Source organism: Aythya fuligula, chromosome 11 (assembly GCF_009819795.1).
Source record: "Aythya fuligula isolate bAytFul2 chromosome 11, bAytFul2.pri, whole genome shotgun sequence".
NCBI classification, from domain to species: Eukaryota; Metazoa; Chordata; class Aves; order Anseriformes; family Anatidae; genus Aythya; species Aythya fuligula.
This window is the reverse complement of record NC_045569.1, coordinates 3,595,965-3,622,831: the sequence shown is the minus strand read 5'-3', so window position 1 is coordinate 3,622,831 and position 26,867 is coordinate 3,595,965. Positions and strand designations below refer to the sequence as shown.

The following is a 26,867-nucleotide window of genomic DNA, read 5'->3' as shown; positions in this document are numbered from 1 at the left end:
GATGTTTATATTAACTTGCACTTTTTTATTAAGGACGTTAAGTTAATAATTAAAGAAAAAAAACCATTTTCTTCATAAGTACTAACATATCCCATAATAAATATTTAACTAATACATTTTTTGAATTCTTCTTTCTTTGTTTCTTACTGTTAAAAGACTTAAAGCAAAAAGTTTGAACTAGTTATGTTCTAAAGTGTTGATGTTAACTATCAACTTTTTCATGTTACTGTTAGGTATCGTTTGGGAGCTCACAAATGCATTGAGTGTTACTCAGAAATAAAGGATTTTGCAAACCACTTTCCTACATATGTCCACTGTAGCTTATGCAGATATAATACTAGCTGTAGCAAAGCCTACGTGAATCACATGATGAGGTGAGAACTCTGCGCAGTTTTTATTGGGTTATCAAATACTTTCAAAATTCATATAAAGTGTGTTATGTGTGTGTATTAACTGAATTTTTAATTGTGTCATAGGACCAACAGGGGCATGTGTAAGGTTGGATTTTCATTTTTTGTTGAGGGCCTACATCCAGTGTTCTTGTTCATTGTTTTTGCTTCGAGTTTCTGTGAGATCTTTCATAATTATTTCAGTCAAACTTAACAAATAATGATTGATTGTTGTATGTTCTCTGGGAAGCCAGTCTCCTGTCATTTGTCTCCTTGATGCAGTCTTGATTGTTGCCCCCCTACTTTACCTCTTGCAGCCCCTAGCACCTAAGGAACAAGGGGTGATGAGAAAGAAGGCAGTTACAGGGAGGATGTTTCTGCAGCAGCCTTTGTACTCAGCTGCTTGCTTTTTGTTTCATGTGGGAGTACAGTGTTGGCACATACTTAAACTGCATGTGAAATAACTTAAGGTTTTCTGAAGATGTGATTTTTATCTCATTTAAATCTATCTCTTTAGGGAGCTTGAATTCAGTAAAGCTTCTTCACCATATAGCTTTGCTGTGTAGCTTCAGCTACGGTGCTTCCAGACCTAAAATGTGAACGGAAGTAATGTAACTACGTGCAGGCAGTACTATGCCAAAAAGCTAAGTCTTGTCCCTCCCAAACTAATTATTTACTAAATAACTCAGAAGGAGTAGAGATGCTAGATGTTCTTGAGGTTGTTTGTCTCTTTTGCTCTTGAACACAGCCATGTGGGCTTTTTGTTTGTTTTTGATTTTACCAGTTTTGAGCTGGAGGTGAGATTCAGAAGCCTATAAAATTTCATTAATTTATTTTTTTAGAGTAATTCAGGTCAGTAGTTGAGTATTCTATTTTTATGCCTTGTCATAAAGAAATTGCAGTACTGTGTACAGTACGTACGGGATATGTGGAGATGTACTCCAGAAAGCTAGTTTAAGTGGTAATGTTTTCTTACATTTAGTTTTCACAGTGCTCGTCCAAGTAAAAGATTTTGGATCTACAAGAAGCATTCAGAAGAGCTACGGTAATTCAGCTTTTTTCAGTTACAGAACATTATGTTTTTAGTTTTTAATAGTAAGATAATTGATTAAATGAGATTAGACCCTCTTGAATTTCTACACTTACACAAATTAGAGCAGAAAAGGGAAAATACTAGCTCTTTTACTAGCCAGGTTCTCTTTTGTAACAAAAATTTGTCCAAATTTGTTGACCTCTTTCTCAACGCAAGGCAGTTCGAAAAAAGTATTTCCAACTCTGTTTTCCAATTATTCACAATGTGCAAAGTCTGAAAGGAGAGGGAGGTGGGAAAACCAATAAACTCAAACTTTACAGATAAAGTTCTGTCAAAAGTAGTATTCTTTGTACTACATCAAACATGGAGATGTCCTAGTCAATGACTGAAAATTCCGGGTGCTATTTGCCGTATAAAAAGTAAGAATACTTCTGCGAGTCGCCTCATCTATAGTTGCAAAATCATTTTTTTCTGTATAGTCTATCCAGTAGCTGTAAGCTAAGAAAGCCAGAAGTATGTTATGTTTATATGTACTTTTTACTTTGTCTTCTCTAGAGGTGTGACTGTAGTATGTCTTAACTGCGATTTTCTGACCGATGGTTCTGGCTTAGATAGCATGGCCACACATCTGAGTGAAAGCCACACTCATACTTGTCAAGTTATTATAGAGAATGGTGAGTACACGTAAATATAAATACTTACATGAGGATGTCTTTGTTACAGCAGTCCTTTTTCCAGTTCTGTTATCTTTATGTGCTTAGATTTGAAAATGAGTCCTTGTGTATTTCCACATTTTAAAATGTTTTTAACTAATTTTTTTTCATTTTTATTTTCAGTTTCTGTAGATTTGCCAACTGCTGAACAAGTATCTGAGTAAGTTTTGTTTTACCACTCAATGTTTCTTTTTTTTTCCTATTAATTCAGTGACAGATGGCCAAAATTTGCACTTTGAACTTGGGTTTCTTCTGAATTCATTAGAATAGAAAATGTACGGGAGGCCCATGCTTTTACTTAATGATTTTTGCTCTTGAACACATCCAGAATTGCAAGAATGGGGAAATAGTGATTAGTGAACTCATGAAAAATAAACAGTTCTTGCAGTATTAGTACTTCTCAATCCTGACTTCTGAGTCTAGGCCTAGTGGGACTGTAAATTCAACTTACTTTTATTGCTAACTATATTAAATAAGTGTTTGTTCTTCACATAATATTGTTATAAATATTAAAAAAAGAAAGTTGTGGCCTTTGTGGAAGTAGGATAAATTATTTAGAAATTATTTTCTAAATGATATAATGATTAAATGATAAAAGATATGCTGTCTCATTAATTTTTAATGATTTGCAAAGAAAAATTAATATGGTGATTTTGGCTTTCAATTTTTTAAGGATTTGGAAAAGAACCTGCAGTATTGTGGAGCTTGTGTTTGTCGGGTTTGGGATTTTTTTAACCTTAGAAGGATCAGGCATGCTAAGCCCTTCCTTGGTTATACTGGGACAGTACCTGAGGATTTACAATGTATCTTGTGAAACTGTTTTTGCCATAATGGAAAGTTCAGAGGTGTGTCAGCTGAAACAAACAGGAGTTCTCTCTAAACTCTTTCTAAATGCAGGAATAAAGATGTTGATTAGACTACAAAGAAAGAAACTTTAAAGGTGAAAGAAAACAGTTTAACCCAGATTTAACAACAAGGTGTCATTGACTCCATATAGCCTATAGTAGGCTCTCTCTAAGGGGATTAGAGATTCTCATGCATGAGGACTTTACCAACAAAGAGAATTTCTTATGCCTCTTGAGCATAAATCAACCTTCAGTGAGTAGTGTAAATATCCCCAGTAAGTTATATCTGATCTAAGGAAAGATGTCCCTGCCCGTGACAGGGAGGTACTAGAGTACTAGATGACCCTTTAGGTCTCTTCCAAACCAAACCATTCTATGATTTCATACCAGTACATTAAATATTTTCTTTCTTATTTTCCATAAAGTGGCCAGTAAGAGGAGATACAGGAAAACTCTCTCATCTGATCCAAGCATAGAAATATTTTCTTCAGTTACGAATAATAGTGGAGCAAAATCTATGCTGCGAACTTCAAATCTCTAGTAGTAACTGCTTAACGTGCTGTAATTGAATAAAAATGATGTTCTGATGGAATGAATAATAGACATTATTTAAAAGAATAGATGTTCTGGGAGGAATGGACAGGAGAAGGAAGTTAATTTAGGAAACCGTTCCAAAAAGCCATTTAAGAAGAAAATGAAACTTCTGATTTTGGAGCACTGCTTATTGAAATCGGGCAAAACACTGGGAAGAGTCATTTAAGAGGGTGAGCTATAATCCCCTGATTAATCCGGGGTGGCTTGTGTTCTTAAACAGTTTGGATTTTGGTGAAAGTCAAACGCAGGAAAAATAAGAAGTGTTGAGCTGTGATCCAACCTTAGTTTTTTCTACGTGGAGCTGTTAATAGGTATTTGGAATTAATGTATGCTGGACTACGTGTAAGGAAAGATTCTAGGTGTATTGAACGGTGGGGAAAGGGGTACATCTGTGGCAAGCTGTCAGTACTGCACAAGAACCTTACTCTCTTAAAAATACAGTTGAAGTGTCTGAAAATATTTTAAGGATGTTAAATATGTGAAGTATATTTATATAATATTAGGCAGAAACAGGTGGGTGAGCACCAAAGGAAGAGATTGAAGTAGAGTTGAAAACATGTACAGGTTTGTTTCTGCAAGCTGTTAGTGTGTTAGATTAGGGTAGATGCAGATAGCTGGCTTTTTTGAGAGCTCTGATGTTGCTGTAAGATTAGTTAATGGTTGTACATGAGGTGATATCTGTGGTTTTTAAAACTGACATGTTGATAGACGTTAATCTCAGGAAATCTTGTCCTTTTCTATATAAGTCTGATATTTTGGACAAGAATGTATCATTGCTGAACCTAAAAGCATGAGCATATCTCTGTAGCAGATTTTTGTATTCATTATTTGCAGTACAGAGTAAACACAAATAAATGTTTGTGGTGCTCTGCATTTAGCTTCGGAAGAGGAACCTGTAAACAGTACTCATAACGTTTGCCGTGTATTTTCTCAGTGATCTACGAATGTTTCTTCCCATTCCTTGACCTATACTGTGATGAGGTATAACTTGTTTGTGGGACTCTGCAGAATAACCATCATTGGACACAATAACACACATAGTACATTCTTGGAAGCTTTTGGATCTTCTCTTGCATCTTTCAGACCTTGATATCTTCTGTGACATATGAGACTATCAGTATGTGTTGTAAAACTCATCTCTATTGCTAATGACTAAACATGTTCTACAAGCTCTGTTTAGTGTTGATGACACCTGTCTTTGGACCAGAGTCCTGTCATTAGTAGTACAGATAACCTAGCTGGAGATGTTCCAGCAGGATTTTCTTTTTAAGTTGTTACTCTACATAAGTTGTTTTGTTGTTTAGTGATCTACCTTGTGCTGAGGGAATAAGGCGTAATAACTGTGCGAGCACTCTTCTTTCTTTTCTCAACTCTCTGCTTTGCGCAACATTAACATATTTTTAAATGAACTGACAGTAGACATTTTTGTTGCAGGGGAGTTGAAAGTGAGCAGGTATCCTATACTGCCTTGGCTCACTGATACATCATTGTGGAGCATCAAATTGAACCCAGTCGAGCTTGGGATTATTTTGGTATGTAAGCGAACAAGCATCTGGCCAGACCTTTTCTTTTTTCTTCATGCATTGAAGCTGTGGTATTTTTCTTTTTCTTTTTCTTTTTTTTTTTTTCCTTTTTTTTTTTTTTAATGTCTTTTAGGCAGCAGGTCTGGTCTTTTCTCCCAGTACTGTAGTCTGGCAAAGGCTCTTCTGTGTTGTTACTCTGCTTTGCAGCATTAACTTACAGCTTTGGGGGGCAATACTCCTTGGAAGAGAGGCTTAGCAGTGGTTTCCTTTATGTGATGTAGTGTTTCTTTGCTGCTCATTGTCTCCTCAAGTCTGTCAGTAACATCCCAAGCTAGAGTAGTGTATAAATGAGGATGTATACCTGCTAGCACCAAAGCCCATTTTGTTCTGAACTTGATCCTAGATTTTTAAAGTAAAGGGATTTGTCATTCTCTTTGGGTATTCACTAAAACATGCAAGTCCTGATCTGTTTAATATTCAAATAAGTTGCATTTTGTCTGCCAATGACTTTGCCATATACAGTAGTAAATATGCTTTCTATCACACATAACTGCATAAACTGAATCTTGGCCAAAGGAATTTATTAGCTTTACTCTAGTGGCTAAACTTCTTTTTGCTCCTAAATGGTATCGGAGGAAAGCATGTGATGGAAGCAGATATATTTATTGAGGGTGGAGCAGCCACAGTTCATTCACACCTTGTTCTTTTGGTATCATCTCTCATCTTCAAGGATGCTCTACTCAAGCTGCTAAGACATCTGCTGATTTTGATTTCACTGCTTCTGACTTCATCTGTAGTTGTAGATAATCTGTGGCAAGTTTATCCATCAACAAGTTGTCTGAATATATGATGAGCTTTCATTTTGTCATGATGAACATCTAGCATTCCTACAAATTTAACCTTGTGCTTACAGCGAACTTTTTTCTTGGTTGAATTTCTCATTTAGTGGCTTCCAGGGAACTTAGCAGATAATCTTACTCTGGCATCAGTCATTGTTACTACCTCCTAGTTGTAAGAGATTTCTAATGAATGCAAGTTGGTCTTGATTTGCAGCACTTTCTTTTTCCGCATAATCGAACTCCATGAGATTAATCTGTTTTGACTGATATTTTTGTCCTCTTCACTTTTCATATAGAAACAACAACAGTTTGGGAGATAGTGAGCTTCTGCAGCCACTGTGTTATTGCTAGTAACAGCAAAGATCTCATCATCAGTTTGTCTTTTATGCATACGTTGTGATTAAACATCCACGCAGTCAATTAGTACTCCTAAGTCTTGTTCTTTTTGCTGCTTTTTCTTTTTATTCTGACAGAAGGTATGTTCTGTCTTGCATGCTGTTGTTCAATTTCAACCATCAGTTACATAGCACAAGTTTTTCTTGCAGGACTTGTTTCTGTTTTGTCACAATAGCATTCAAAAAAGCGTAGTGGGATCATTATTTCATTGTGAACATGCTGTTGTAACTCAGAGGAAGTTAAATCTGTGATATCACACTTTCATTCAGGTTTTTGTCAGCAACCAAAACAGGAGTATGACTGCAGATTTTTGTGGCTTTCAGAAATGTTCTCTAAGAATTTCCTGCAAATTACGGAAGATTGGTACTCTGTTTTGACATTTATGTATATTGTTTTCACAAGCAATTTATGTTTATAATCCTTGTGTATAGTTGAGCTGGGTGGCTGGAAGGTACCATGAGCCACTTAGATAACACAAAGTTGTTAGCTCCAGCTGGGACTACTGATTTCCTAGGAAAAGTTCGTTTTGGTTAGGGATGGACAGGAAGGGTGTGTTTGGTGAACGATTCAAGCTGTTTTTTCAGTGCTGCTTACCCAAAAGAGCTGTGGGAACAACTATGTGACTGTAGGAAAACATGACAGATCACTGGGAAGACAGTGGTTCATGATTTGAGCTCTGTATGTGCACAAATATAGATACATTTTATTATGTGAAGGCAGGCAAAGCTATGAGACTACATGAATTTCAGAAATAATGACAATACCCTTAGCTATGTTTGGATTATGTATCTTACAGTCTGCTTTTTTCAATGACTCTAAATTTGTTCCATTAGCCCAAGCTGATTCCTTGCATATCAAACAAAGTTTCAGATCAACCTGACTTCAGATTTAAAGCATCTAAAGGAATGTTCTTAATTACCTGTCTTTTATTCTATAGTCAAAGCCTGAACCTCTTTAGTTTTGTGGCCATTACTTCCTCTTAACTATCTCAGTCAAGCTGAAATTTAGTCGTCAGCTGTTAACGTCTTGGGGGAATTTTTATTTGAGGGATTGATAATCAGGAGTCACTTCTCATTGTTCTTAAATTAAAGTTTATTTCAATGTACGATAATATTTGGGGAGTTTTAGAGAGGTTTCAAAATTGCTCAAAATTGTGGACCAACAGGCTGTATTTACCACAGATCACAGAATCACAGAATTTTCTAGGTTGGAAGAGACCTCAAGGTCATCGAGTCCAACCTCCAACCTAACGCTAACAGCCCTCCACTAAACCATATCCCTAAGCTCTACATCTAAACGTCTTTTGAAGACTTCCAAGGATGGTGACTCCACCACTTCCCTGGGCAGCCTGTTCCAATGCCTCACAACCCTTTCAGTGAAGAAGTTCTTCCTAACATCTAGCCTAAAACTCCCCTGGCTCAACTTTAGCCCATTCCCCCTCGTCCTGTCACCAGGCACGTGGGAGAACAGGCCAACCCCCACCTCGCTACAGCCTCCCTTGAGGTACCTAAAAAGAGCGATAAGGTCGCCCCTGAGCCTCCTCTTCTCCAGGCTGAACAAGCCCAGCTCCCTCAGCCGCTCCTCGTAGGACTTGTTCTCCAGGCCCCTCACCAGCTTCGTCGCCCTTCTCTGCACCCGCTCAAGCACCTCGATGTCCTTCTTGTAGCGAGGGGCCCAAAACTGAACACAGTACTCGAGGTGCGGCCTCACCAGAGCTGAGTACAGGGGGACGATCACCTCCCTAGCCCTGCTGGTCACACTGTTTCTTATGCAAGCCAGGATGCCGTTGGCCTTCTTGGCCACCTGAGCACACTGCTGGCTCATATTCAGCCGACTGTCCACCATCACTCCCAGGTCCTTCTCTGCCTGGCAGCTTTCCAACCATTCCTCTCCCAGCCTGTAGCTCTGCTTGGGGTTATTGCGCCCCAGGTGCAGGACCCGGCACTTGGCCTTGTTAAACTTCATGCAGTTGACCTCAGCCCATCGGTCCAGCCTATCCAGATCCTCCTGCAGAGCTTTCCTACCCTCAAGCAGATCGACACACGCACCTAACTTGGTGTCATCTGCGAACTTACTGAGGGTGCACTCGATGCCCTCGTCCAGATCATCGATGAAGATATTAAAGAGGACCGGCCCCAGCACCGAGCCCTGGGGGACGCCACTAGTGACTGGCCTCCAACTGGACTTGGCTCCATTCACCACGACTCTTTGGGCCCGGCTATCCAGCCAGTTTCTAACCCAACGAAGCGTGCGCCAGTCCAAGCCAAGAGCAGCCAGTTTCTTGAGGAGAATGCTGTGGGAGACGGTGTCAAAAGCCTTGCTGAAGTCAAGGTAGACCACATCCACAGCCTTTCCCTCATCCACCCAGCGCGTCACTCTGTCATAGAAGGAGATCAGGTTCGTCAGGCATGACCTGCCTTTCATAAACCCATGCTGACTGGGCCTGATCGCCTGCTTCCCCTTCAAGTGCTGCATGATGACTCTCAGGAGGATCTGCTCCATGAGCTTTCCTGGCACTGAGGTCAAACTGACAGGCCTGTAGTTTCCTGGGTCTGCCCTCCGGCCCTTCTTGTAGATGGGCGTCACGTTTGCTAGCCGCCAATCGATTGGGACCTCCCCCGATAGCCAGGACTGTTGATAAATGATGGACAGTGGCTTGGCCAGCTCCTCTGCCAGTTCCCTCAGTACCCTTGGGTGGATCCCATCTGGCCCCATCGACTTGTGCACATCTAAGTGCCGTAGTAGGTCACCAACCAGTTCTTCATGGATAATGAGGGCCACATCCTGCTCCCCATCCCCTTCCACCAGCTCAGGGTACTGGGTATCCAGAGAACATCCGGTATTGCCGCTAAAGACTGAGGCAAAGAAGGCATTGAGCACCTCCGCCTTTTCCTCATCTCTTGTAACTAAGTTTCCCCCCGCATCCAGTAAAGGATGGAGATTCTCCTTAGTCCTCCTTTTTGTGTTGATGTATTTATAGAAACGTTTTTTGTTATCTTTAACGGCAGTAGCCAGATTGAGCTCCAGATGAGCTTTGGCCTTCCTAATTTTGTCCCTGCACAGCCTCGCTACTTCTTTAAAGTCCTCCTTAGTGGCCTGCCCACTTTTCCAAAGCTTATATAGATGGACAGAGACTTTGTTTTACTTTCATAAAGTTCTTCCCAGAAGTATGGCAGCTCCAGATACATGAGAAAGGACATTGCCTTTGTTGCTTTTTGAGAACTACGGGAGACGGAACTCTTCAGAAACCAAACTGTTAGGCCCCAAACATTTAAGATTTTTTGTAAAAGTGTTAGGGACATCGCAGGATGTTAGTCTTCTGTGGTTCAGTATCCACTTAGGAAACTTGTTAATTACAAATTAGAAGGAATTAAATTCTAAAACCTATTCCTAAACAGAAGTAAGGTTGAGAATATCAGTAATCCAAGGTGAACCATATTAAAAAAGACGTAATTGTCACAAAATGCTATAAACTTTGTTCACTTTAAAAGCAGTGTAAACTATCCAGTTTAAATCTGTTTTCTAAGCTATAGAAAGATAGCCACAGAAATCTATCATAATTTGATCATGTAAACTATTTTTAAAAATATATTTACAACAGTGTGTGGTTATTGGATTCAGTTCATACCTGTTTATTGTGGTGGCAAAACTTAATCTTCTCATACAACAAGAACAAATACTTCTCTTGCCCAGCAAAGATGTGGAAGCCCATCCCTGCAGGTGTTCAAGACCAGGTTGGACGAGGCCTTGGGCAACTTGCTTTAGTGGGTAGCATCCCTGTCCATAGCAGGGGGTTGGAACTAAATGGCTTTTAAAGTCCCTTCCAACCCAAGCTGTTCTGTTATTCTATGCACAGCATGTCCTGTGGTGTCTGATTTCTTTGCATATAAATTGTTCTTCCTTTTCAGAAGTGAATAGTGTTTGTTTTTAGACAAATTACAGTTTCCAACCTACTTGTTTAAATTCTTGCACAGAAATCATTAAAGCAGTAAAGCCAAGTTAAATATCTGGTGTTGCACCATCTTTTACCAGTATTGATGGTCATGATTCAGAGCATTTCAAGTCTCTGACCCAATAAATGTGTTACTTGATTTACCCTGATCATTGTTCTTACTGATAATTAGATGAACATTGTTACAGTGCTAAAATAGGAGTTATTGTAAAACAGACTTTTTTCCTAGTTATTTTTGCAATGGTTTATTGCAAATTACAATGTAAATAGTTGTTTATACCACAATCCAAGTAGTTGCCTACCTGCTAGACCTTTAATGTTAATCTAAGGCGTACATGGTGTGCTGAAAGTGTGTGTTAAATTCTTTAAAGGGTCTGCTTTTAGCACTGCTTTTTCTTGGATTAATGTAGCAAAATAGATGTGGTACCTAATATTAGTATACGTTTTTCATAAAATTTGAGTTGATAAAGGTGTTTCTTCTGTCAGGCATATTGTACTTTGCACACAGCCATTAACACTCAGTGAGGTCATGAATAATTTAAGTTATGATTTATAACAGTATTTAAATATAACAGAGGCAGCACCATACTGCAGCAGAGTGTTTGTCTTTAATGCAGCAATAACAAAGATGATACAGGCATTGCCAGTTTTGAGGGGATTGTTCAGGTTTTTTTGTAGGAAACATTTGAAAGGTTAGATTTTATACTAGAAGTGATGACTTAACAAGGTTTTGTAGGAGACACACATCTTGCTATCTCTGCAGTAGCATTTACTTATATAAACACAGAAAATCAATTTTAGTGATGTTGTGATAAGTTTAATTAATGTGGTTTTAGAAGTCAATAGATTTAAATAATTAATAGCTCATCTAATATATGGACTGTACCCGTGAAGGTATTTTGAAGGAAGCATCTCCTCCAAGTTGCAGTTGGAGGTCAGTTGCAATGTTTTACAGTTGCCCTGTAAGTAAACTACAACTTTGTTCTGGGTATTTGGGTTGTGGTAGATGTTTAATAAATAAATAATCTTGCTTAGAATGTAGCTTTATACACTTCTTAAAGAGTACGTTTCAACAAATTTATCACTTCAGATCTTAAATCTTCAGTTCTTGTTTAAAAGGCCTTTATGGGAAGGAGTTCTGCCATAGAAGTACCAGTAACTTTCTTAAGACTGCTGATGTTCATGAGGTGATACAACTGGAGCAGGTTACGTGAAACAAATTTATCTCATAATTTTTGTATAACCAATAATAATACATATTGAAATCTTGAAACACTCTTGTGGAGCTCTGAAGTACATTTAAGCTCAAAAAGAAGTATAAGCTTCATAAACTGATTTCAGGTTACCAAGTTGCTTTCATACTGTAAGCATCTTCATCCGTTTTATCTGTGTTTTAACCAGACACTATTGAAGACGTTGAATCTTAATTCATTATCCACTAGGTTAAAGAATGAAATCTGCATTCTAGAGAGAGAAGCTAAGTTGGAGGTAATGTCTATTCTTTTCTCCACACAGTCTAAACAATATCTCTGAACTTTGTAACTAGTTTGAAGACGCCAGGCAATTCTATTTTAACTATACATACACTACTACTTCACGGAGTTCTGAAGATATACGTAGTGCAAAGAGCTAGCTTTCTGTGTTTTAGCACAAAAAGGTATCGCAGTGGTGGAGGGATGTCTTTATTATGTCTGCCACACAACAATTTCAAAATTTTAGTCAGTCCAATTCGGTTGATTTGTACGCCAGATTCCAGTGAAGGAATGGCTTAGTTGTCTTATGTATGTATCTTCAGTGAACCCAGAAACTGACCTGAAATATAACCTGAGAAATGTGTAAATGTTGATTCTGAACTGTGACTTTTTGACTTTTTGCATTTCTTTAAAGAGGAAAATCTCTGGAAATGCCTCTTTAGGCCTGAATTACTTTCCTTCTAGGCATGTGTACAAATTTCCTCATGCTTTCTGCCTAACATAAAGCTAAATGATCTCACAGTATATACACAACTTTTTGCAAAAACATCATCTTTGGATTTAGATTTTACAGAATTTTCTTGTGTAACAAGTTGTCTTTTCTGTTGGCTTTCTAAAAGGGCAATTTGTTATGGATATTCCATCCAGTTAGAGAGAGAGAGAAGTCCTCAGACCTAGTAAAGATTGCACTTCTAATGTCGCTTGCTTATTCTCTAAAGTGGAAAAGGTTTGTATCAGAGTTTTGTATCCGAAGCCAAGATTATGTAGCAGTGTGATAAGCCTGTCCATCTTTATTCAGTGCTGTTAAGCAAAAGAATTCTGAAACACAAATAGTAGCATCGTTTCTGTCCACAGATTCCATTACCACTTTAGATGTGTTTTGCCTTTACTTTCCATCTTTCATACTTTTGCATCACATACAATGTTTGGAATGCATTTCCTGCAGGCTCAATGGGGACCACGTATTTATGAAATCTGTATTTCTTCCTCCACAAAATTATGGTCCATAATTTTGGTTTGCATTAAAAAATACAATAAAAAAGGATGAAAAAAAGGCATGGAAAACCACCATAGTCCTGGTTGGAGAAGGTGGAGAATACAGACAAAACAGGCACTTTGCTGTTAGATCTCAGGTTGGACATGAAGTCTGAACCAGGACCTCTCAGAAAGGTGAGCTGCCTTTCACTGGGGATCTTCTGGTTATTTTTTTCCAAGATCCCATGGAGTGCTTGCTGTTTTGTTGCATGCTGGTGCTTGACATTTTATTCACCAACCCCGTCAGGATCTGCCAGTAACTGCATTAACTATGGTCATCATTTTTTCCTCTGTCATGTGGAGTCAGCGGAAGTGCAGTGTGCACCCTGGCCTGTGGGAATAGGTAGCAGGAGGTCAAAGAACAAGCAGGGTGCTGAAGAACCAAAAATATAAATTGATGATTCGGGTTGTTTAGAATATAGTGTATAAAATTCAGAGAGTTAAGCCAAGAAATCTTCCTTTCTTCAGAGTTTCTTGGGCAGAGCAGAGGAGGATGATGTGCAGAGAAGGAGGTTCTGTGGTAGGCCAGCTAGAGGAATACAGATCAATAATCTCCAAGATGTAGGGAAGGGCACAGAGAGTACAATAATTTGAAGTTGAAAAGTGTTTCTTATTATGGATCGTATGAGTTTTGTAGGACAGGAATGTAACAAAATATGATAGAAGTATTGTAAAGGGTATTTTGGAAGACAGAATAAGATTAAGTTTAACATACAACTTCAAAATATTAGCTGAATAATTTGTCTTCATTGAAATAAAATACACCATCTCTGTGGGGAGAAGTATACTAATAATATATAAAACTAATTATGCATTTTTTAAATATATAAGAGTTTACATATAGGAACCTCTTATTGTAAAACCAGAATTCACTTAATAGTTAAAAAGTTAGACCAAAAAAATTAACAACTTAATTTTGTCACTTAAGTATTTTTTTCTGTAATGAGAGTAAGAGAATATGAGCAGAATGCCCTGTTGTATTGAAGTTTCTATAAAACTGCTTTGACCTTTTCTCAGTGGCAGTCTTCAGTCACTTTTACCTTCTGTCATTTTAAAAATTAGTTTAAAAAAGCAACAACACAACTTTGTTCATGTTGTTCAGAGCTGAGAAAGTATTTCATTCAGTAACTTACATTAGACTCAAATGTCTCTTCCATTATAAGAGTTTTGATAAGAATCTTCCTTTTAAAATCAGTGTATCAGCATCTGTAGGGTAAAACACTGCCTAAAGCTTATAAAAATATACTAACCTCAACTTTCTCTTTCTTGCTTTTCCCTTGGCTTTTTAGCAACACAAATTTAGTGGGTTTGTTTGTTTGTTTGTTTGTTTTTGTTTTTTTAACCACCAAATAAAGCACTGTTAGGACTTAACTCTCCAGATCTTATTCAGTAAGGTGTAATTGAAATGATGTACATGAAGAAAGGCTACAAGAGTTGCTTTAAAGTTCTGCTATGCTTTTTTATGTTTTTTTTTGTTTGTTTTTTTTTTAACTTGGAAGACTGTTTGCAAACAACTTTGTTATGATCCATGCTCAATCTCTACTACCTAGGAGATGTATGAGAAGGTTGGTGTAAATTTGTTTCTACAACTTTATTGTAATCAATTGGTCACGGATGTAAAATAAAAGAAGTATCATTAATTATTACAGAAAAATTCAAGACCTAGTTTATCTGAAGGAAAAACAGAAACACCAACATTTAAAAGGTAAATATAATGATCAGCTACATCTTGAAATTCAAGTACACAAAATAACACATGCTGTGTTATTTCTCAGGTAATTGGGTGGAAGTATTTTAAATGATATTTTCATAATGTATATTTTCTGCAATAAAGATTTTTGAACAGCGGTCATAATGTATTTACTCAACAAGGCATTTAGAATTTAGGTTCTAAATGTCAAAATGTGTTCTTAGTAATGCTTAAACTGCAAATTAGTCAAAATTCATAAAACAAGACATAAATTGTATCAAGTGTTAAAAGAAGCATTTTGTGTAGTACTGTGTATGAATTAACAGTATCTCCAGGAAAACTGGAAGCAATTTTAGCATACAGCCCAACATGTTAGTTCATGGGGATTCATTCAGTGTCATGACCCATGTCATTTGTAGAAAGCACACTCAACAAAATTATTAACTTTAATTTGTTGGGTAACTGTACCAATTACCGATCTATGTAAAATAATTGAAATTGTGGATTTTTAACGTTAGTCTGGGAAAATAACTGAGATCTAATACATTACTTTGGGCATGCAGTGCGGGCAGACTTATACATCATGTAATCAATCTAAATTACTACTTCAGGTCCTGTGGCCTGAAATCTCTTCTGCCAATTAGTAGTCTTTCACAGTTGTTGATGCAAATTTAACCTTGAAAAGCATAGTCAAAACACAACTACGGTTATTTTTTATAGGTGCACTTAGAGTGCTTTAAAAATAAAAAGGAAAACTGTCTGCTTTCAGAGTCTCTGTAGGTTACTTCTCTTTTTAGAAAGGGTTGTGTTTTTTTTTTCTTTGTTATAGTCTCATGCAGTGAGGCAAATCATTTGAAATTTTACTTTCATTTAAAATGCATACTGAAGAATTGAGGCTATAAAAAGGTTCAGGTATTAGAACATAACTTCATCTTTAATTTACAGATCGGTCAACAGTCGTTGTAATTCTAATTGAATATTATGTGCTACATTCTCCTATCCTTGTGTTTAGGTAGATAAAAGTCACTTTAATTTATAAACCTGTTCTGTGTTTCCTGCTAAAACTATTCATTTGATACGTTTGTTGATTTTTATGACCTCTACACAGACATCTAGAGTATTGTAGCTCTAGTGCCAGAGGTGTTCAGTCCTCAAACACTTTTTTTCAATTTTTAAGCCAACATAGCTATGTTGGTATTAACAAGTAATCAGTCTTGTAGGAGCAGATGAGTAGATCAAAGCAGTTGGTTCTGAGAAACCTACATCTTTGCCTTGTGGTCTGAAGGCATTATTTGTGGTTTGAAGGACCAGTCTTGTGTTCCCGGGACAGAATGCCCGTGCTGTGCACATACTTCAGAGCTGTGTGAAACAGCCGCTCTTGGGTGGGTTCTTGAGGACTCCACTAGGAGCTGGAGCATGGTTGGTGCTCTCATGGATCAGAGCTTCCAATTCAGTTTCCTCACCTTCCATACACCAGAGCAGTTCTGTAAACCAAGCCGGTATGTGGGAGCAGTCAAGGAATTTGCCTCAAAACCATGCTGTTGTTTCATACCAACATGTTAATGTGAATGCAACCACGGTACTGATTTTGTTACCTCTAAGTACAGCCCACACACTGAGGGTCTGCATGCAACTACCATGTATGCAGATGTGTGTCACTTCATACTGCTGTTCTGAAGTTGTATGATTTTCTTTATTGCAATATTTTTTCCTGAATGTTTTAAAAGCTTAATATAAAAAAATACTAATAATCTAAATAATAAGAAGTGAATATGCATAGCAAATTGCAGCAAAAAACTTCAAGCTTAGTAGGATTTCAAAACAAAACACACACACATGCAGAGCTGAACTTCCCTCAGCCTCACTTGACCCCCAGATCTTATATTTTCTATACAATGAGAAAAAAAGAAAAAAAATCCTCTTCATTTCTAGCCATCTCTAGCTTGGTATGTGTGTGCGTTTTCACTTAGTAGGTTCATCTCTTGTTCTTAAAGCTGTCTCTTCCACTAGTCCCCACTAGTCTTATTCTAAAGCCATGCTTCATACAGGCATATACCAGCTAATTCCTTAGTATGGCCCAGAATTGATACTCTCTAGCCATGGTTGATGTAATGCTTTAGAAACTTCAATTCACTGATTTATTAAAGAACAGTCAAATTTTGTATTCTAATCACTGAAATTCTTGTTTCTATATACTGTGTATAGTTTCTATATACAGTTCTCACATTTTCCAGGTATTCTTGATTTCTGAAATTCTAGTGTTCTTACACTGTAACCAGTGTTTGCAGGTACAGTAGAGCATTTCATTCAAATATTAGTTAGAAAGCTGTTCTTTTTCAGCTACTAACAGAATGTTCTCTTGAAATCCCATATAATTTTTTTTTTATTGCGGGTTTTAGTGCGTCACAGCTGCTGAGTTTTGCTTATTCATCAGCAGTTCTCAGCAGAGGTAAATCATTTAGTTGAAGAACTGGTCAATCTAAATGAGCTTACTGATGTGTCTAGCAGTAAAATATCACTCTTTTCTGGATATTTGTTTCCGTGATGGTTATTGCTGTGCAAAAATTTGTTCAATTGGTTTTTATACTGTGTTTTATTGGTAAGAGACGGCTTTTTTTCTGCATGAGAAATAAATATATAAAGATTTTTCTTCCTCCCCATCCCCCCACCTCCCATGCTTCACCAAAAATGAGTTGTAGTGAGAAGACTTGGTTTGGTCAAAGCTGGGGGTTGATTACTAGAAGGTGAGGGAGTTTGTGATGGGTTCCCTTCAGACGTTAAGGGAGGTTTGTCCTTCTGAGGAATTTCTCAGTGTGAAACGTGTGTGTACATACATGTAAGCCATATAGGATTCACAGTGTGGAAGCACTGTTGTGTGTGCTGATGAGGTATTAGTCATCCCTTTATTTAAAACCTTTTTTTTTTTTTTTTTTCATACCTGTGTTCAAAACTGGCCAGGTAAAGCATAATATTGTGCTTAATTAACTCTGCAACTACTCCTTGCCCTCAGGCTGCTCGCTGAAAAGTAGTAGCTAAAGTAGCTCATGTATATGAGCTACATACACTCCCATAAACAGTTGACTGGATTTTCATATGAATGCGTTTCTAAATATTTACTAGAATTTAATTAAGGCTCTGTATAGCTAAGTGTTTTGCTGGAATAGGTACAGTAATTAGGAACAGGTGAAGTAAGGCTAATTATGTTAGCCATGGATGTTATGTGGTTCTGAGTGGTGATGCCTGTGCTAGAACCTAGGCTTGTGTTTTCTCTCAAATATTACGCTTTTTCCACTTTTTCTAGGAGTTTGGGAGGGAGGACAAGAATTTGGCTATGAAAGTCTATTGGCAATTGTTGTTTATTGTTTTAGTACAATAAATGAAAAGAAAAAAACACACCTTTGTCTGGCAGTGGTAGCAAATCTGTAATTGCAAATTGTAATTTAATAAAGGTTGACCTGTCCCTTGAGTTAGTTCCTTATTATGAAGAAAAACTGGTGAAACGGTGAAAATTATTATTTTGTGGCCAATGAGATTTCACAGTTCAACAGTATTTCTGTAGTCTCCTATCCCTGCTCAAAATATTCCCGTGTTATAAATTCTAAGTAGGAAATAGAATATTTCCGAATTACCCTCCTTAAGTGACAGTAAAGCTTGAAAACAGACTTATGGATGTTTGCAGTATGTAGCACCTGGACCAGACTAACCATTTTCTGTGCAGCTCAGCATCACCTGGCATCTAGGTGAACCACATGAATTGTTTCAACTTCCTACATCAGTAGGAAAACATGGTTAGACTTCTCAGTGTGAAAATACATTGCAAAAACTTAATAACAGGTAGTTGGTTATTCCTTGTAAAAGTCTTTGAACTGTCTGTTGCTCATCCAGTGTTAAAGGTGGGTTTAGTCAGAAGTGACTTCAAATCATGTTTAAAACTACGTGAAGAAATAAAGTACGAATTATTTTTTGATTAATAAGATACTTGATGATACTATCTGTTGCATCTCTTATCTGCGTGTCACTGCTCAGAGGCTATTTTCAAGTTTCAGATTCAAAAGTTAAACTGGGAGATGTACTTGCTCCTAATTTCACTTCCTATGTAGAATTTATATCTGAAATCAAACTCATTCTTTCATCTCCCCTCCAATCCTTCTCTTTTTTGTTTGTTTGTGTTTTTTTGTCTATCAACATCACTATTTAAGGTAATTAGAACTACTTCTCATTCAGAAAAAAAAAATTGAATGGGTTTAGAATGATGTTTTTACCAAACTTAAATCTTCACAGCAAAAATAGAGCTCCTCATTAAAATAATGAGAGAAGCCAGTGGTTCCTGTAACAAATAAAAAGAAATATCAGAGTAGAATTTAGGATTTTGGCTCTTATAATATAAACACATAAGCAAATTGTGTATAGCATGTGACTAGATGCTTTCTTTTATGGGTAGAGGTGGCATCTGAAATACACGGTTCAGTCTCTTTGGAGAATTTTATTCTCCCCCCTCCCTAATAACCTTAAAGGACTGCATGTGGCTTTATTAAGATAATACGAGACTTAAACTGCAGCTACTTTGTATAAAAGTTCATACACTGTGTTTTAGATCTTATTGTATAATAAGATTCTCATTCTTACTTGTATGTCAGTACTGTTCCTTCCTATTTTTAATCAACATGCAGTTTTACTCTGAAAAATGGTCCTCACAGATTTACTTTTTCAATGAATTCTCAAATTTCTAGCTGCTCCACTAAATTTTAGATTTAAATTAATGTTGATTTCCAACTATTCCTTTTTCTCCTGACTGCCATTAGTACTGCAGAGTTAATTTGGCAATATAAAGGTCCGAACTGGCTTCTTTTATTTGTACATCATCAACAGAAATTCCCAAATAGCTGTATCGACATCTGCATCAAAGGGGAACTTAATGGTGTATTTTGAAAAGTTCTACATCATAGAAGGGGAACAACTTTCATTTCTGGAGATGAAATGCAAGAATTGAAGAGTCCTAAGGCTGAGTTTGTAAATGGTTAAGAAAAATGCACTTGTTAAATTCAGCCCATCTTGCTATGGAAATACCAAATAGGAAATCTGCAATACCAAAATCTGCAAAGTGTCACTTTGCAGAGCACAGCCATGTGTTGCTTTATTTTAGCTGTTATAAAAATAACATGTTTTGTTTTTTCAGCAAACAAGAGCATGAGTCTTCAGAGGAAACAAAAGAATGCAATAGAAATCAAGCTAAAAAAGTTGCATCGGTTGAAAAGAATGAAGACAACTCATCATTCTCAGATACAAAAAATGTTCCCGATTTGGAACTCCATGACAATAGCTCCAAGAATTCTTTGCATGAGAAAGGAGCATGTTGTGATTCAGATAGTAACAAACAATTAGTAGACAAAGAACAAAAATGTATTCATGGCGAAAGCGAGTTGAAAACTTGCCAAAGTTCAGATGATGGTGTCTTGACTGACCAGACTAAAGTACAAAACTTGGATGAAACTACACTTTCAGCAATGAACGCAAAGGACTTAAAACTAACGTTGGGCGAAGATGTTAGTTTTGAGCAGTTCTTGAGAAAAAGAAATGAACCTGAATCCGTTAGTTCAGACATTAGTGAACAAGGCAGTATTCATTTGGAGCCTTTGACTCCATCAGAGGTGCTAGAGCATGAAGCGACTGAAATTCTTCAGAAAGGTAATGTTGCACCTTCATCAAAGAAAGCTGAACGACCCTCTGAACGAACAGACGAGACTTCTAAAGAAAGCAGTCCCAGCAGAATGGAAACAACTGTAAACAAGACAGACGAAAATGAAACAAGCTGAAATTGTGTTCATTTTATTGTTTATTATAACTAATGGTAGGAACACCATGGACCATTCCTGACAAGTGTGCTCATGGTTGCTTGTAGGGTTTTTTGAGAGCGAGAAAGAGGCACAGCAGGGAAACTTTGCATATGAAGGTAGCATGTACATGTATGTACAACTGATTTAACTAAGTTTATGAAAGATAACACATTTCAATTTGTCTGCCTGTCTCTTCTGTGTGGTATATCTTAATAAACCAACATTTGAAAGGAGGAATAAATTCTATTTTTTTAATCTCACATAAAGTGATTTGCTAGTCAAGACAAGATTTTTAAAAATCCTTAAGTGAAACGGTGGGATTCAGTATGAATTCAGTTCTGATGCTGAAGTGGAGCACACTTGTAGCAATGGTTGTTGGTCTACTGATAAATTGGGTAAACGTAAACCTTTGGATTTGGTGTCACATTCCTGTCTGTAAAAGCATGTAAACAGAATTATATGAATCTATGCACCTCTGTACAGGTGTAATCCTGCCAGACTGTAAGCTTACCTTAATAAACTTTCAGTGAAAGTGGAAATATTATGACAAAATATATATATTTGTGGGGTTTTCAATGTGCAGGCTGTGCAGAAATACCGAGCATAATTGTATAAAGTAGGACATACTGCTGAAAGTACTGTAGCTGTTAGGCTTTTACCATTGTTTTAAATATTCTTAGTAGTAGACCCATAGGAATGGTCTGTAAGTCAAACCAAAGTATGGTTTAATGTAAAAATTGTTTTAAGCAGAAAGAAGGAGAACCCCAAACTGGAAATACCAGCTGGCATACGTTCTGCCATTTTGCAGCTGCTACTTGCTAACTGTTACAAAAAGGACACGAGAGCATAGGAGTGTACAGTTTGATTTCAGGACTTTTGTAGTTTGTTATGTACAGAAAGATAGCTGCTGGTTTTGGGTTGTTTTTTTTTTTTTTTCTTTATAGCTAGCAGCTAGGTATAGGAATGCAACTGACTAACAGTAGCTTGCTCTTAGGACTTCATTGCTCCATTTGAAATATTCAGAATGTGCTTTTGACTTAGTCTTATTTCTAATGAATGTTAAATGTTTTGAACAGCTGTTAAAGCACTGCTGTAAATTATTACTTTTTGAGTAAATATTTGCAACAAAATTTTGTCTTTGTGAATAATTTTATTGCTCAGCTTGAAACTTTGGGCATAGTCTTCCCACCTTTTTAAAAAAAAAAAAAAAAAAAAAAAAAAAAAGATTTATTAGCAGATTCCAGAAATTATTTCATTTCAAAATTGTGAATTTGACACTTAAGTAAATTTTTGAAATAAGCAAGTGCCTATGCATAAGCATATTTTTGTAGCCGTATATTGTGGTTAGATGCGCCAACTTTTCCAGATTATATAAAGATATTTTTCTGGGCCATCAGCATGCTACTGAAGTCTGCTCTGTCCTTTTAGGTTAACTAGCTTAGCTGCTAAATGGGTCTAATTAGCAACAGTATTAAAATTTAGAGACCATTCAGCTCGTTGTTGGAACTTCTAAATAAACCACATCTCATCATCTCAAAAATCGCTTCAAACTCTTAAAAAGCTATATGAATCAGATGTTAAAGTGCTTCTTAATTTTCCTCCATGCAGGTTTAGAAGCTTTTTAGAAAGAAAAGTGGAACGGCTTACATAGTCACAGCTCTCCAAGATCTGCTGCTTAAAGAACTCCAAATAAGAAACAAGTGAAAAAGCTGAGAACAATAAGTTGCAGTATTCTTCTGATCTTTAAGTGTTGTAGTGAATTTTTTAATTTGAGGTAGTATGAACAGGTCTAGTGTCTTCATGCTTGTAGGCATGAATGATTATAAAACACAGCATCCCAAAAAGCGTATTGCAGAGTTCTAAACCAGCTGTAGAACTTGGTGTATATGTTACTGAAGGAGTTCCTGTGTTCATATAAACCAAGAGAAACCTGTACTATTTTTAATCTGAATATTAATTTTTACATGCCAATTGATTATTTTGAATAACAATCTGATATGTGGTGTTGGAAAGCATTACCTTCAGGTGGAGCCAGTTGTATGGTACTTGCTCGGAATGTCCTCACATTTGTCTTTTATTATGCAATTAAATTTTTAAAATGTTTACCATTTTAATAATACAAATGTGGATGAAAAATGTATAGTTTGAAAGCTACTGTTGAGAAAGTTTGGAAAATCAAAAATTAAAAAACCTGAGTATTTGACAAAAGTACATATGTATTCTTAGATATTTAATATGTAAACTCTTATTTATTTCAATCCATGTAGAGAATCCATATCCCTTAAAACAGTAATGTTAGGCCATAGACCCACAAATGAAATATCACCCACATATGAAATATCAGCGCTTCCAAAGGGAGAGATTAGAGAGAACTAGGTTGTTCTAGCAAGACCATGGGATAACTTTAAATAGGCAAATAAAATGTATCGTGAAAGCAGTGACATGTTATTCTGTGAAGGAGAAAATCTAAGAATCCATTGCGGTTTTCCTATCTGAAGTAATTTGCTGTTTGAACGCTGCAGGTGGTTGCATAACGATGAAAATTACTGTCGTGTATTCAGTGGGTTTCCTAGAGCTAAGTTAAATTGGTGCTTTTGACTGATGTCACTCCAGAAGATCAATTAACACTGACTGCATTCTGAGCTATTTGAATGTGATCAGTGTACATAACTCAATATTTTGCTTTCTGAGTGATGTAAAAGTTTTTTTTTGTTGTTTCGTTTGTTTCCCATCCAGCCATTGGTAGTTATTCTGTGCCACCATTCTTTGAATTTAGAAAGACATTTTACCTGAAGTTTACCTTACCAAAAAAAGTAACTTAAGGTTGGTTCTTGGTATCCACACCAGAATCACTGTTTCCCTTCTGAAGACATTTACAATATGTGCTTGAATAACAACTTCACCTTTGTTTATATAACTTTGTATTTTCAAGGAAGTCACATGCCACACATGTTCTTTATTTGCATTTAATGAAAAGCTCTTGTAATTAATAGAATATGCTCGGTGATTTTACAGTCACTTGGCACTTCCTCAAGTATGGCAAATGCCTCAGTTTGTCTTGTGCGGTTTGTGAAAGAAACTTTGGCTTACCTAGAATTCAGTTCTTTCAAAGAATGCATGAATAAACCCAGGAAAATAATCAGAATGAATCATAGTTCACAGTGAGTTCCAAGAATAGGCTGATGGATTTCAAATTGCCATTTTAAGCAAAACCTAGAAGAAGCAAAACATCAAAAACATTTTTATAACAAAAGTCCATTTTTACTTATTGGAAGTGGAGAGAGAAGAACCCCAGGCAATAGGTGTTAAGTCACGTTCTCTGGTGCTTTAGTGACAGAAGGCATTAGAAACTGAAGGGCTGAGTTAAGAATCCCGAGTAACACTTTTTATTCTGCAAAACCTTACATAAAAAACAAAAACCAACCAAAAAAAAAAAACAAAACTCAAAGCTTTTCTGCAGGTGTAAGCATTGTTATTTATATGCTAGCATGTAGAAAGCAATGAATTATTTTTTTAATGCTCTAAGGTATACTAATATTCCACCAAAGACTGTGGCCGGATGCTGTCACAGTAGAGTTTTGTAAGAGACTGTTCAGAAATTTGTGTAGAGCAGATTTTATACCTGATTGTTCTCTTGTTCTCTTTAGTGTTTTATTTTTGAGGCTTGTGAGCTGAGCTTATTTTGTGTAGTTGCACCCTGTATTTTTGATGTATGCTTAATATAATATGCCTCTAATAAAAAATTTGGTAAGTATGTTTTATGATTACTCGGATGATTTTTGCTTTTAATAAAACTTTTGCTCTAATTTTAATGTAGCTCTAAGGAACAGTGGTGATGAAGCCCAGCACGTTATCTCCTTTGAGCATTAAGTATCGAAGTATAATTTTGACTACATATTATTTCTGTTGGTTCACCGCTTTATAAAAATGAAAATATGCTGACTGGTATTTCATATTAGTTTACAGAGGTTGCACAGAGTTTTGTGCTGTGTTCTTTTAGGTCTCAGATCACTGTTCTTGCTTTAAAGCACTCGACTGAAATTTTGTATTTAGTCATTTTATTGATCCAAGCTAAGCATTCGAATTTGTTTTCTTCTGTACTGCACCAGATACATATTAATAAAAAAGAAAAAGGAGCAGGGGGGAGAAGAAAATGTGGAAAATGTTTAGCTGTGAAACACTTCTTTTTGAGGGAGATTAATGTAGTTGTTATGCCTGCAAGGCATTATAAAGTGTGTTTATGGATGTAAAAATGAGCTGGTTTTGTTGAAGTTTATTTACTGTTTGAACCATTATTTCAGAGAGGCTGAGGTTTTTATAACAACCACAAGAATAACTGTGATGTTGATCTGTGTATCTGCATTTAAAGTGGGGGAATTTTTTTTTTTAGAATGACCATTGCTGAACAAATGCCTTGTGTTATGAAGTTAATGTAAATAAACCTAGGGTTTTTTATTTTAGTTCACTAAATTCTCAATATTAAACATTTAATTTAAAAGAGCTGTTTTCTTTGGAACAAAACCTTTGGTGAAAGGCACAGCATACACGGGTATCTTTATAAAGGAGATTGTCTTCTCATATTGATGATGCAGCAGCCTTGGAAAATGTAGCTGTCATTCCTCAGTCAATATGTTTTATGTCTATTTATTCTTATGCATGGAGTACTGGGCTTCTTTCTGCCTGTGACCATCCTTTTGTATCTTGGAATGTATCTTTCTTGATGGTTGATGTATAATCAACTTTTAGGTTGTTGGATGGAGATGGAAAGCAACAGACACAGAAGAGAAGCAAAAGTAAGTTCAAAATTTTAATCATGAGCGTGTTACACGCAGGACAGGTGGTTTAACCTGCTTTATCTGATAAAGTGATGTGTTTTTTTTTAATGTTCCTAAAATTGTAGCTTGAGGAAGTAGTGCAGTTGATTTGAATGGCTCTGAAAGATAGCAAAAAAACTTGAGATATGCCTATCAGATCAGAATTCACAAAAGGATCCTGATGTGGGGAAGCTTTTCTTGTGGTTGTGTGACTGTCCTCTCTTTTCTTTCCCAGATAACATACTGGATGCTCTCAGTTGTCCTAGAGGAGACAAGTGCTTTTATGATCTTCCTTGATGGAACCAAAAAGAAGTTAGCAAGTGGCATGTATGCAGTTTTATATTAATATATTAAGAAGTGACTTGACATTAAGATGTGAATAGTAGCATTTTATTCATCTGTGCTACATGATGAAGTTCTGCCAATTCTTCCTAAGAGTGTCCTAGCACTAATACTTAATATAAACATCCTTTAAACTATAGTTTGCAACTTTTTTGTGACCTTTCCCTCAAATAGCAAGCTAATAAGTACCCCAGCAGTGAAGTGTAAAGACAGACTGTCAGCCTCTGTTTTAAGGCTGATAAAGACTTACCTTTTCTTGAGGTTTACCTATGAAATTTCTCCAGGTTTGCTTCAATGCACTGAACCTGTATTGTTTATATACCTGCTTGGCACTTAGTATTGATTCAATTTAAAGTCGTAAGATAAAATTCTTAAAGCAGAACATACTTTTTAATAACCTAAAACTTCTGTCCATTCAACAAAAGAAACCATTTACCACGAGGCTCCTCAGAAGGCAATCTTGTTGATGAAAAGGAAAATTGAAGTACAACCTATATTTAAAATACAGCAAACATACCTTTTTTTTTCTTTTTTCTTTTCTTTCCCCAGCAGACATTATGCAAGTTACTTGTGGATGGGAATGTATAATAATCCACTCTGCCTAGATCTCTTCTTCTCAGCTTTATTCAGTGAAATGCTTTCCCTTTGCAGCTGTTAATCTTTGCATATTTAAAATACTAGTGAGAGTGTAGTGCTGGTATCAAACCAGACATAACAATGGTACCGTCTTTAAATATCCGAAGCAAGGTTTTCATTTGAGGTATTTGAAAGATGAGTGTGGAAGTAAAATTAAAACTCTGAATAGATACTAACAACAGTGGACTGAGTACAGCATAAATTTAAATATTGCAGTAAGAATTTTGTCATCATTCCACTTTTAGTTTATCCGTGGCTATTTCATAAGTGATTTCTTTTCCCTTCTGTAGATGTTAGGACCTTCCTGGTTTCTCCCCTAGCTGGTGCCTATTTGTGGTCTTCACCTGCCTTCTCTTTCAAACTGTGGAATTGATGAACATAACAGAATTCAAAATAATTATTTCCAGCTTGTACTTCGTGGTTTGTTGCTTCAGTTTCACAACCCCAAGAAGGGCTGTGTACCTTAAAGCTTATCTTTCTCTTAGAGCCACAGATACAGTTGAGGTGAAAAAGATGATTCTCTTCCCTTCTAAGCCTGCATCTTGACACACTTTGGGCTATTATACTGTGGGAAACTACAGCCTAAAAAAATAACGCTTTTGGAGTAATCTGTAGGGGATTGTATACAAATTCCTATTGTGACAAGGGAAAGCATTGCCAGAAGAGGAATAAGCACAGTGAGCTTTCAGTATACCAAACAGCTGCAAGTAATGAAGCTATTGGGTCTGTGAGACTGTCTGCTTATTAGGGCTGGGTCTCC

General features: G+C 36.6%; 1 protein-coding gene across 7 annotated transcripts in view; it reads left to right on the top strand.

The window, feature by feature from the left end:
• ZNF280D (zinc finger protein 280D) overlaps positions 1-21,509 on the top strand; it is a 51,130-nt gene extending 29,621 nt beyond the window's left edge. For 6 of the 7 annotated variants that reach the window (XM_032194563.1, XM_032194558.1, XM_032194562.1 and 3 more), the window contains 5 exons: positions 234-374; positions 1,372-1,434; positions 1,978-2,096; positions 2,259-2,295; positions 19,658-21,509. In XM_032194563.1, coding sequence (XP_032050454.1) covers positions 234-374; positions 1,372-1,434; positions 1,978-2,096; positions 2,259-2,295; positions 19,658-20,294 — 997 coding nt within the window. In that variant the 3' untranslated portion in view covers positions 20,295-21,509. Of the gene's footprint in view, positions 1-233; positions 375-1,371; positions 1,435-1,977; positions 2,097-2,258; positions 2,296-5,008; positions 5,107-19,657 lie in introns of all 7 variants that reach the window. The other variant, XR_004253737.1, reaches the window with a different exon arrangement.
• Positions 21,510-26,867: the final 5,358 nt, after the last annotated feature.